Source organism: Ovis aries, chromosome 4, assembly GCF_016772045.2.
Source record: "Ovis aries strain OAR_USU_Benz2616 breed Rambouillet chromosome 4, ARS-UI_Ramb_v3.0, whole genome shotgun sequence".
Taxonomy (NCBI): Eukaryota; Metazoa; Chordata; class Mammalia; order Artiodactyla; family Bovidae; genus Ovis; species Ovis aries.
The window spans coordinates 33,807,993-33,821,161 of record NC_056057.1 but is presented as its reverse complement, the minus strand read 5'-3'; the positions used below and the strand labels follow the sequence as shown (position 1 = coordinate 33,821,161).

At 42.5% G+C, this 13,169-nt stretch overlaps 2 protein-coding genes across 3 annotated transcripts in view; one reads left to right on the top strand and one right to left on the bottom strand.

Annotated features, from left to right (window-relative positions):
* Positions 1 to 1,847: 1,847 nt before the first annotated feature.
* LOC121819506 (uncharacterized) lies at positions 1,848 to 13,123 on the bottom strand. Its single transcript, XM_060414931.1, has 3 exons — positions 13,060 to 13,123; positions 7,234 to 7,980; positions 1,848 to 6,593 (listed from the first exon to the last, which is right to left on the bottom strand). Exons 1-3 carry the CDS (start codon positions 13,121 to 13,123, stop codon positions 6,565 to 6,567), a joined length of 840 nt encoding a protein of 279 aa, XP_060270914.1. The 3' UTR covers positions 1,848 to 6,564.
* The window catches only part of LOC132659671 (uncharacterized), a 43,657-nt gene continuing 37,763 nt past the window's right edge, over positions 7,276 to 13,169 (top strand). Inside the window, exon 1 of one of the 2 annotated variants that reach the window (XM_060414584.1) lies at positions 7,276 to 7,797. The gene's annotated coding sequence lies outside the window, so the exon portion shown is untranslated. Of the gene's footprint in view, positions 7,798 to 8,104; positions 8,254 to 13,169 lie in introns of those variants that run through there. The other variant, XM_060414585.1, reaches the window with a different exon arrangement.

Sequence of the window (13,169 nt, the reverse complement as noted above, 5' to 3'; positions counted from 1 at the left end):
GGTCCTCAGACCCTGATGAGCAGTCCTAAATTTCATTAGTCAACTTATTTCACCATTCACTGTAAGATGGACTGTTTGAATATTTTAACCAGTGTCTTTTATTGTCTTTTATTTTGAAGTTAAAACAGAAGTTACCAGATAGGAACTTTCTCATCTTTCTGATAATAAAAGCTTATGATTACTTATGTTTGCACCTGGGCTCCCACATTTCTCTATGGTTACAACTGAGAATTAGTATCTTTAACCAAAGCTCAATCCATCTACCTATGTGTTGGATCCCATTGCTTTTCCATATTCTCACTTCTCATCATTTTTCCTCTCTTGCATTACTAACATTTCCTTACCAGTGGATTCATTCCATCAGCTTTAAAATGTGATCATGTCATTTCCATGAAAACAAACACATCACAACATAAAAACAACACAACAGTAGGGATAGAATACCAACATCCCTTTACTCAACATTTCCCTATCTCACTACCACTTTTTCCCCTCTTTACAATAACCTTTAAAAAGAATTGTGTGACCGAGGAAACCAGAATTGAAAGAGACACGTGTACCCCAATGTTCATGGCAGCACTGTTTATAATAGCCAGGATATGGAAGCAACCTAGATGTCCATCGAATGGATAAGAAAGCTGTGGTACATATACACAATGGAGTATTACTCAGCCATTAAAAAGAATACATTTGAATCAGTTGTAATGAGGTGGATGAAACTGGAGCCTATTATACAGAGTGAAGTAAGCCAGAAAGAAAAACACCAATACAGTATACTAACGCATATATATGGAATTTAGAAAGATGGTAATGATAACCCTGTATGGGAGACAGCAAAAGAGACACATATGTATAGAACAGTCTGTTGGACTCTATGGGAGAGGGAGAGGGTGTGATGATTGGGGAGAATGGCATTGAAATATGTATAATATCATATGTGAAACAAATCTCCAGTCCAGGTTCGATGCATGATACAGGATGCTCAGGGCTGGTGCACTGGGATGACCCAGAGGGACAGTTTGGGGAGGGAGGTGGAAGGGGGGTTCAGGATTGGGAACATGTGTACACACGTGGCGGATTCATGTTGATGTATGGCAAAACCAAGACAATATTGTAAAGTAAAAAAAATTTTTTTTTAATTGTGTGTTTCTCAGTTCCCACTCTTTTAGTCTCCTACTTGGCTTCCACCTTCATTATTCTACTGAAACAGTGCTTATTGATCTGCAGGAACGTTGTGCATAAAAGGAAATTAGCTTTTTGTCCATGATGTAAATTTCAAATATGTTTTCTCACTCTGTTACTTTTCCTTTGTGTTTATGATGAAACTTGCTTCATAGATTTAAAAAAGTTGTGTCTTCAGTTTTATCAATCTTTTCTATATGTGCTGGGCTTGGGTATACATAGAAAGTCCACTTCTTTGAGATTATAAATGATGATTTGGTAATCTCTCTGGCTTATAATATTTTAGATTTGAGGACATTTTATGTCTTACAATTGGAATTTTGTCTTTCTAAATTTTTTCTTTGTCTTTTTTTGGTGGGGAAAACAAGGAGATTGGGGAAACGATGAATGAGTATAATCTACTGATTGAGTTCTATGGCGTCCTTGTAGGTTAAATTCGGCATTTACTGTTCTCATTATTTTTACTGTGTCTTTTTACATCTCTGAATAACCTTTGTGCCAATTCTTGGATTAATAAAGAATTGCAATAGGTGCCAAAATAGTTCAAAACATAACATGAAAACTCATATGCTTCTATAGTAGTATTGTACTTTGCACTGGAATATAATGATTTATTATCTCCCAGATTAGTGATCTGAAGAAAGAATGAGACCCACAACATATAGTTCAAGGTAATTAAGAAAAAAGCTTTATCAAATAAGGCCAGCATGTGGCAGTTTAATGACACGCTGTGCATAAAAAAGGTTTAAACGAAATATTGTGTAGCAAGTGCCGTCAACTGAATCCCAGTAAACGTAGCTTTTGAAAAATAATATTATTACCTAATCATGTAAGATGGAGTTTTACTAAGTCTTCAGTCATAACTGTAAATTCATAGTACAAGTAACATGAAAATCTACTTGAAAGGCTAGGAAGTCAATTTTAAGAATAATGACATCTCACTTTTCTCTATTGGACATAACCACTCAGTTTTGTCTTCCTGATAAGGGTTTCAGACATGCGTATTCTCTCCCTCCTGCAGGACAAACCAGTATGAAATTTTCTTGATAACTGATAACTTCCCATTCTTTTCTCTATGCAGTTTTCATTTGTAGTTAAATAACAATTTCAATTTGAGTAGGATAAGTTTCCTTACAAGCCTCTATGTCATTCATCACAGAGCAGACAAGAAATGTTTGGCAACCAGTGCACTGCCCTGGAAAAACCTCCTACTTTTATGTGAAAGATCATGATTAAAGTCTACATTGTTTTCTATAATTTTAATGTCTGAATATTTATTGTAATAAATTAGTTGTGACAGTTTTTTTCTACAGGGTATTCTCATTATATTAATATTCTGATTTGGCTGAGTGGATGAAAGGGCTCAGTCTTTGCCCTGATGATTAAAAATAGAGATTTCAAACTTTTTACAATCTTGGAAATTAGTCATTGACAGCTTTAATATACAAAGCTCTGTTTTAAAAGCATTCAACATACAGTAACAGAACCTCCTGTAGTACTTTGCATAATATACAAGAAGTACAGACATACTTACACTATATCTATGTATCTATTCTACAATATTCTTTGACAGAAATGTCAACACCAGAGCTGAAAGTTTAATCGTTTTTGTAGCCACCAAAACTGTAAAATTAGAGTCAAATAATGTCAAATGTGAAGAGATACTCCATGCCCAAGGTAAGAGAAACCCAAGTAAGATGGTAGGTGTTGCAAGAGGGCATCAGAGGGCAGACACACTGAATCCATACTCATAGAAAACTAGTCATCTAATCACACTAGGGCCACAGCCTTGTCTAACTCAATGAAACTAAGCCATGCCCATGGGGCAACCCAAGATGGGTGGGTCATGGTGGAGAGGTCTGACAGAATGTGGTCCACTGGAGAAGGGAATGGCATGGCAAACCACTTCAGTATTCTTGCCTTGAGAACCCCATGAACAGTATGAAAAGGCAAAATGATAGGATACTGAAAGAGGAACTCCCCAGGTCAGTAGGTGCACAATATGCTACTGGACATCAGTGGAGAAATAACTCCAGAAAGAATGAAGGGGTGGAGCCAAAGCAAAAAGAATACCCAGTTGTGGATGTGACTGGTGATAGAAGCAAGGTCCAATGCTGTAAAGAGCAATATTGCATAGGAACCTGGAATGTCAGGTCCATGAATCAAGGCAAATTGGAAGTGGTCAAACCAGGGATGGCAAGAGTGAACATTGACATTCTAGGAATCAGCGAACTAAAATGGACTGGAATGGGTGAATTTTACTCAGATGACCATTCTATCTACTACTGTGGGCAGGAATCCCTCAGAAGAAATGGAGTAGCCATCATGGTCAACAAAAGAGTCCGAAATGCAGTACTTGGATGCAATCTCAAAAATGACAGAATGATCTCTGTTCGTTTCCAAGGCAAACCATTCAATATCACAGTAATCCAAGTCTATGCCTCAACTAGCAATGCTTAAGAAGCTGAAGTTGAACAGTTCTGTGAAGACCTACAAGACCTTCTAGAACTAACACCCCAAAAAGATGTGCTTTTCATTATAGGGGACTGGAATGCAAAAGTAGGAAGTCAAGAAACACCTGGAGTCACTGGCAAATTTGGCCTTGGGATGCAGAATGAAGCAGGGCAAAGACTAATAGAGTTTTGCCAAGAAAATGCACTGGTCATAGCAAACACCCTCTTCCAACAACACAAGAGAAGACTCTACACATGGACATCACCAGATGGTCAACACCAAAATCAGATTGATTATATTCTTTGCAGCCAAAGATGGAGAAGCTCTATACAGTCAGCAAAAAGAAGACCAGTAGCTGACTGTGGCTCAGATCGTGAACTCCTTATTATCAAATTCAGACTCAAATTGAAGAAAGTAGGGAAAATTGCTAGACCATTTAGGTATGACCTAAATCAAATCCCTTATGATTATACAGTGGAAGTGAGAAATAGATCCAAGGGCCTAGATCTGATAGATAGAGTGCCTGATGAACTATGGAATGAGGTGCATGACACTGTACAGGAGACAGGGATCAAGACCATCCCCATGGAAAAGAAATGCAAAAAGGCAAAATGGCTGTCTGGGGAGGCCTTACAAATAGCTGTGCAAAGAAGAGAGGTGAAAAGCAAAGGAGAAAAGGAAAGATATAAGCATCTGAATGCAGAGTTCCAAAGAATAGCAAGAAGAGATAAGAAAGCCTTCCTCAGCAATCAAGGCAAAGAAATAGAGGAAAAGAACAGAATGGGAAAGACTAGAGATCTCTTCAAGAAAATTAGAGACACCAAGGGAATATTTCATGCAAAGATGGGCTCGATAAAGGACAGAAATGGGATGGACCTAACAGAAGCAGAAGATATTAAGAAGAGGTGGTAAGAATACACAGAAGAACTGTACAAAATACATCTTCACGACCCAGATAATCACGATGGTGTGATCACTCGTCTAGAGCCAGACATCCTGGAATGTGAAGTCAAGTGGGCCTTAGAAAGCATCACTACAAACAAAGCTATTGGAGGTGTTGGAATTCCAGTGGAGCTATTTCAAATCCTGAAAGATGATGCTGTGAAAGTGCTGCACTCAATATGACAGCAAATGTGGAAAACTCAGCAGTGGCCACAGGACTGGAAAAGGCCAGTTTTCATTCCAATCCCAAAGAAAGGAATGCCAAAGAATGCTCAAACTACCACACAGTTGCAGTCATCTCACATGCTAGTAATGTTCAAAATTCTCCAAGCCAGGCTTCAGCAATACATGAACCGTGAACTTCCTGATGTTCAAGCTGGTTTTAGAAAAGGCATAGGAATCAGAGATCAAATTGCCAACATCCACTAGACCATGGAAAAAGAAAGAGAGTTCCAGAAAAACATCTATTTCTGCTTTATTGACTATGCCAAAGCCTTTGACTGTGTGGATCACAATAAACTGTGGAAAATTCTGAGAGAGATGGGAATACCAGACCAGCTGACCTGCCTCTTGAGAAATCTGTATGCAGGTCAGGAAGCAACAATTAGAACTGGACATGGAACAACAGACTGGTTCCAAATAGGAAAAGGAATATGTCAAGGCTGTATATTGTCACCCTGCTTATTTACCGTATATGCAGAGTACATCATAAGAAATGCTGGACTGGCAGAAGCACAAGCTGGAGTCAAGCTTGCCGGGAGAAATAACAATATCCTCAGATATGCATATGACACCACCCTTATGGCAGAAAGTGAAGAGGAACTCAAAAGCCTCTTGATGAAAGTCAAAGAGGAGACTGAAAAAGTTGGCTTAAAGCTCAACATTCAGATAACTAGGATCACGGCATCTGGTCCCATCACTTCATGGGATATAGATGGGGAAACAGTGTCAGACTGTATTTTTTTGGGCTCCCAAATCACTGCAGATGGTGACAGCAGCCATGAAATTAGAAGACGCTTACTCCTTGGAAGAAAAGTTATGACTAACCCAGATAGCATATTCAAAAGCAGAGACATTACTTTGCCAACTAAGGTCCGTCTAGTCAAGGCTATGGTTTTTCCAGTAGTCATGTATGGATGTGAGAGTTGGGCTGTGAAGAAAGCTGAGCACTGAAGTATTGATGCTTTTGAAGTGGGGTGTTGGAGAAGACTCTTGAGAGTCCCTTGGACTGCAAGGAGATCCAACCAGTCCATTCTGAAGGAGATCAGCCCTGGGATTTCTTTGGTAGGAATGATGCTAAAGCTGAAACTCCAGTACTTTGGCCACCTCATGCGAAGAGTTGACTCATTGGAAAAGACTCTGATGCTGGGAGGGATTGGGGGCAGGAGGAGAAGGGGACGACAGAGGATGAGATGGCTGGATGGCATCACCGACTCAATGGACAGGAGTCTTAGCGAACTCCGGGAGTTGGTGATGGACAGGGAGGCCTGGCGTGCTGCGATTCATGGGTTGCAAAGAGTTGGCCACGACTGAGAGACTGAATTGAACTGAACTGAGTGTCTAATGTGACTTCAAGTTACATTTAACGAACATTTATTGAAAACCAGTTGTCTGCACAGCAGCGAGCTAGGTATCATAAGGACACTGTGAGTAAGGACTTCACTCTAAAATCTGGGCATACTGATGCAAAGAGAGATGAATGGCCAACCTAGATGAGCGACAGAGAACTCGGGGTCAAAGCCAGAACCTCCCTGTTGGTAACGTCAGGGGTGGAGAACCTCTGGAAAGCGGGCGCTAGGTTCCCAGCTGTCGCGCTGTGTGTGGATAGCACTCCTTTTCTCATCTCTGGGAGCAGCCCAGCAGAGCCAAGGCCGAATTGCATGGAGGCTCGCCGCCCCCACGCTCGTAATTCCGGGGTCACTGCTCAGGACTGGAGAAGGGCGAAACGTGCAGTGTCCACTTACGGCACACTTCTTCTGTGGGCGGTCACTCCGGGCTGCAGGCCATGCTGGGGTCTAAGACAGGAGCAAAGTGGCAACAAAATCTCAAGAGCAGACGCCCCAGGAGGGATGTTCTGCGGGCAATTTCGCTCCTTGGGCTATTTGTAGTTGTCTATCAGGCCAGGGGAGGGCGTTAGCGCGCGCATACATACACACACACACACACACGCACACAGACACAAACAAACATCCACCCACACCCCACCACCACCACTAAAACCCCCGCGCGCACACGCGCACACCACTACCACCAAAATCCGCTCCCTTTCTGGAAGTCAGGCCCTGGGTCAGGTGAGGGAGAGGGAGCTAGTGCAGGCTCGGCGTTGTAGCTACAGATGCCACTAGGCTAGGGCGTCGGATTCCGGCAATAGGGTCAGCCGTTAGAGCTAGCGATCCCAGCCATTAGTTGGGCTCCGGGAAAGGGTCGGCAATGTTCCCGGGGCACTCGTGAGCACCGCACCCCAAAAACCCCAGGCCAGCTGCGGCGCTGCTCCCCAGTGGGCAGACTGTCTGCAGCACCAGGGTGGCGAGCCCGAGCCCGGCCTCTTGACAGCTGCCCACGCGCCGGGACGGGCTCTAGCAGGTAGCTTTAAAGGTCCGCGGGGCAGCCCCGCCCCTCGCCCGCGGCGATTGGCTCCAGCTGGGGAGGCATTACCTGGATTGGCGCAGAGAGGACGGGGCTGCGCTCGCGAGGCCCGTGGCTCCCGGTGGCTCCGCTGCTGGGACGCGGGTGGCGGCTGAGTGCGGGTGGTTGAGCGTGCGCGGCGCCGAGATCCATGGGGAACTAAGGGAGCGGCTGATACCGAAGCGCACGCGTAGTCCGGCTCCTGGCGGCGCGCGCGAGAGCGGGGGCAGTGCGTTCGTGTCTGCGCGTGAGTGTGTGTATGTGTGTAGAGCTCTGGTGCGGTGCGCCAGCTTCCAGTGCCCGGGTGCGAGTCCGCCATCGTTTTCCACACTCTCCCTCCGTCCCTGTTCCTTCCCTGCCACCCTCCCCGCGTCCCCACGGCCGCAAGCCGAGCAAAGCCCAGGGAAGCAAGTGGGAGGGGGGTGCGGGGCAGGCGGTGTCGCGCGAGACAAAGGGGCCCGGGGGTCAGCCCGCCATGGCCTCCCGGAGCCTGGGGGGCCTCGGAGGGAGCCGCGGCGGGGGCTGCGGCATCAAGAAGAGCCTGAGCGCCCGCAACGCCGCCGTGGAGAGGAGGAACCTGATCACGGTGTGCAGGTACGGCGCGGCCCGCCGCTCGGGGACAGAGGGGGCCGCCGGCGCCGCGGGCTGGGGAGAGCGCTAGCCGCTGGGGGTCCCGGAGACAGCCGGCTGGAGCCCGGGCCGCCGCCGCCGCGCGGGGCGTGTCCGCGGCCAGAGCATCCTGAGTGGGGCCGGTCTGGGCGCCGCCAAGGCCCCGGACTTTCCGTCAGTTTCAGTGCTGGGAGCCGCTGAGGGTAGGGCTTGGGGCGGGGCTGGGGGAGGATTTGTTTTCAATGTACAGTCTAGCGTCTGAGTGTAAGAGGAGGGCAGGGAGGAAGAGCTCCTTCCTTTTAGTGCGCGTTAAGCCGTCCGGCAGCTTTTCGTCAAGTAATTGTTGCTCTAATTGTTGACTATGTTGCCTCAAAATCGGAGTGCGTTTTGTTTTCTGTTTTTGATTGTTTGCACATATATCGTCGTTTCGTGCCACAGATGGTGAGTGCCTGCTACATGCTGGCCGCGTGTGTGTGATTCCTTGTCCTCTGCACTCGAAATTGCAGTGTTACTGGTATTTCTGCAGTTGATACCAAGAGTGGGACTGTGGAGGATACCTAGTCGGTGATTTATTTCAAGTTTTGCCCTTCTTTGTTTTGTAACTATAATCGTAGTATTCCCTTACTTTAAAAAATATAAGAGAAATTACTTTCAACCAGCCTAGTTTGCAGAAATAACTGACTTTTCACATGCTCACATTTTGTTTAAGTCTAGGAACGTCATTGAGCCATCAAGTTGTAAAAGTACTTTGTTGCATGAAACTCTTCCTCAGCCATCAAAAATCCTGTAAGAATAAGAGAATGAGGAGACCTTTCCCTCCTTTACATGTCTTTTTTTCTTTTCCTTATGTAAAGATGTGTCTAGTGTGTTATGCAGAATATAGATATTTATACTTGGACTTATATTCAGTAACTTTGAGCAGTTTTTTTTTTTTTTCAATTGCATTGGACTTAAGAGCTGTTCACCCCTCTGGGAGGAAGACCTGCTTCACTGACTTTTTTATGGCACTTGGAGTTATAAACAGTAAAATATTAATATGGAATCTTTTGAATTGACATTTGTGCTGTTTAGGATGGAACCTTTTGAGGAAGATAGGTTGTATGAAAATTTTTTTACATCTAGGCAATGTTTTTAAGTTAGATAAATAGAACAGTAATCAAGGCTAAGTTTCTTACAGTTTTGGGGAGAGTTTTGTTCACTACTGGTGGCAGCTGAAATGATTTTGAGTGTTTGTAGGATGATGTTAATTACCCAAATATTTCAGCCTGGGACTTTAAACACCTGGGCTGACATAAACTGCTCTCAATCACTGTGGCAGTCTTCAGAAGGGGCGGGTGTTGCAGATTCGGAGTAAAACACTGTGAGAGGTTTTATACTCTACTAATTTTTAAAGACAATAAAAACCGATGAATAAAAAATTCAGTGGAGGATACTGTTTTGCGTCTCCATTTTTGTCATGGCAGCAGAGGCAGTTCAGGAAAAGAAAAGGACATATCTAAACCTTATATAAGTTACATGTTTAAGAAATTTCAGTCACTGATTTATGTGGACAGCTGTCTAGGTTAGCAGAATTTTGTTGTGTTTGTCTAATTATTCTTTTCTACCCTGGAATGAGCATACATGCTGACTTTAGTTGCAGTTTACGATAAATTTAGCATTGTAGCTAAAAGAAATTTCATTCAGTTCAGATCAGCCGCTTAGTCCCAACTCTTTGCAACCCCATGAATCGCAGCACGCCAGGCCTCCCTGTCCATCACCAACCCCTGGAGTTCACTAAGACTCACGTCCATTGAGTCAGTGATGCCATCCAGCCATCTCATCCTCTGTCGTCCCCTTCTCCTCCTGCCCCCAATCCCTCCCAGCATCAGTCTTTTCCAATGAGTCAACTCTTCGCATGAGGTGGCCAAAGTACTGGAGTTTCAGCTTCAACATCAGTCCTTCCAAAGAACACGCAGGACTGATCTCCTTCAGAATGGACTGGTTGGATCTCCTTGCAGTCCAAGGGACTCTCAAGAGTCTTCTCCAACATCACACTTCAAAAGCATCAGTTCTTCGGCACTCAGCTTTCTTCACAGTCCACCTCTCACATCCATACATGACTACTGGAAAAACTATAGCGTTGACTAGACGGACCTTGCTTTTCAATATGCTATCTATGTTGGTCATAACTTTTCTTCCAAGGAGTAAGTGTCTTTTAATTTCATAGCTGCAGCCCCCATCTGCAGTGATTTTGGATCCCCCAAAAATAAAGTCTGACACTGTTTCCACTGTTTCCCCATCTATTTTTCATGAAGTGATGGGGCCAGATACCATGATCTTAGTTTTCTGAATGTTGAGCTTTAAGCCAACTTTTTTTCACTCTCCTCTTTCACTTTTCAGTTTCTGGCTTAGATTTCAACTTGTGTATTTATTTATGTGGATAATGTTACTAACACTGTTCTTCATGTTCAAATAGTTAGTGCATATCAATTATTATCCTTTTCTAGTAAAGAAATCTATTTGATTTTGTCTAAAGGCTTTTAGTTTTGAGGGAAAAGTCATTGTAGGCCATTTGAGTGTTTTAAGTATCCCCACCTCGAATTCTGCAAAAGAAACAAATCAGTATTTGTGAATTTCTGTTGCTTTTCTCTTTCAGAATTACCAGAACCTAGGTATCTCACCCACATCTGTTAATTAATTTATTTTTAAATTTTGATGTAGCAGATCAGACGTGATTTCATATTTAAGTTGGGAAGAAGCTGGTTTAGTGAAAATATAATTGATTTCTAAGTTTACTTTGTCATTAATTAATTGTGTCCTTTAACAAGTCTGTTTTTCAATTTTCTCATCTGTAAGATAATCTTGAACAGAATCATTGGTAATTTTCACTGACAGCCCTAAAAGTAGTACCAAAAAAAAAAAAAAAAAAAAAGCTAGCGCTCATTTAAGCAGAATGGGTTGGTTCATACTTAGTTTTGAATTTCTCCAAACATGAGCAGGGTAATGGTAGACATATGCTGAATGGTAGCTAGATGAGGCATGTGCTTATTCTCTGTAAACAAAAACATTTTGAATTGTGCTTTCTATATTGTGATACCCTGATTCTCTACTGGTATTCTGGAAAAATGGAACAGTATAGAAAGCCAAACCAAAACAAACTACCCCTACCCCTGACCAGTGTTCTGGTATATGTGTCAGTTGAGGGTGGGAAGATATTTTAACCTGTTTAAGTTCTTTGTAGATTAATCAGTACAGGTGATATGCATCAATACTTACATAGTAATGCTTTTCATGTATGGATGTGAGAGTTGGACTGTGAAGAAGGCTGAGCGCCGAAGAATTGATGCTTTTGAACTGTGGTGTTGGAGAAGACTCTTGAGAGTCCCTTGGACTGCAAGGAGATCCAACCAGTCCATTCTGAAGGAGATCAGCCCTGGGATTTCTTTGGAAGGAATGATGCTAAAGCTGAAGCTCCAGTACTTTGGCCACCTCATGCGAAGAGTTGACTCATTGGAAAAGACTGTGATGCTGAGGGATTGGGGGCAGGAGAAGGGGACAACAGAGGATGAGATGGCTGAACAGCATCACTGACTTGATGGACGTGAGTCTGAGTGAACTCTGCGAGTTGGTGATGGACAGGGAGGCCTGGCGTGCTGCAGTTTATGGGGTCGCAAAGAGTCGGACATGACTGAGCGACTGAACTGGACTGAAACAGTTTGGGCATACTCTCAGTTTAGGTTTACAGCCCTATTACATAACCACACAATTCTTTTGGTTTAAAAAGGCCTCATATTAAGAACAGTGTTACAGTTTGAAGTTTGGAAGTGAGTTATCTGGTTAGGTAGGATAGTCAAGAATTGAATTTTGGTTCATTGTGATTCTGTGTGAAATTATTTCATCAGTGTTTTCATGAACATTGATATATTGTAGACTAAAAACAGTACTTATGTCAGCAAATAAGTAGTCTTTTAATCATTTTTTTTCCAGATTGTGATAGAAAATAGATCATCAAAGTCTCTAAATGTTCCACATTCAACTCTAAAATATTCATAAACTGACTTATTTCTATGTACAAACTAGTATTTTCTCTGCATATTCTCTACCATTTATAAAAATTGTTAAAATCCTTGAGGATTTTTTTAACCTGCATTTTTCATCATAGAAAATCAGGTACTAGTTACATTTTTAAGCTTCATCAGTCAGTTCACTTCAGTCACTCAGTCGTGTCCGACTCTGCGACCCCATGAACTGCAACACGCCAGGCTTCCCTGTCCATCACCAACTCCTGGAGTGGAGTGGTCAGGTGGTCAGGTATTCCCATCTCTTTCAGAATTTTTCACAGTTTATTGTGACCCACACAGTCAAAGACTTTGGCATAGTCAATAAAGCAGAAATAGATGTTTTTCTGGACGCTCTTGCTCTTTTGATGATCCAGCAGATGTTGGCAATTTGATCTCTGATTCCTCTGCCTTTTCTAAAACCAGCTTGAACATCTAGAAGTTCATGGTACATTTATTGCTGAAGTCTTGCTTGGAGAATTTTGAATTTAAGCTTCATAGGTTGTTGAAAAAACTTACATATTCCTTTCATTTTAGTTCTGGTGACAAGGAGAATTAAAATATAAGTTCTTTTTTCCATGGGTCAGTAATAGTTTATGAAAAATTATTAAGGTATACATTTAAATATAGGTGCATAAATATTTTAAAATAACATTTGGCAAACTTCTAAACCAATACATTACGAGAAACTCCCACATAAAGCCAACTTCCCTGTCTTGTGTATGGAAAGGACTAATGAAAGATTGAAGGAGATAGTGTGATGAAGTAAGCATAGTGGAGACAAATGATGATTTTCAAAATTAACGTACTTTCAATAACGTGTACATAGTTCTTAGTTTTCTATAGGTCAGGATACTATTTCATAACTTGAATGTTAATTCAGATAACCTCATTTGAATAGCACCTCATTTTCTCAATGTGTTTGGGAAATGAGATGCTCGTATTTTTCTTGTAACTTGTGTTTGAGTTAAAATTCTCCAGTCAACTGCAGTGCTTTGCTCAGCATTTTTTTGTGGAGTGCAGTCTTCTGTTTAACTGAAGGTTACAATCTTAAGTGCACAGATTTATATAATAATAAAGAATACTATTTTAAGCATTGTGGATAAACTGCTTTTTAAAAAGCATTATACATTTCCCTACCTTATTTAAAAAGACTCTGCATAGAATCCTTAAAAGTGACTTTACTCTGGATCTGTTTCTGTGAATATACCCTGTGCAGTGGTTGCCCTTGGAGACTCCTGAGGTACACAGAGCTGTTTGCTACATGGCCCCATGGTGTGTTTGGTGTTCTTGGTCTGCTTTTGCATTTGCTGGCTCTTC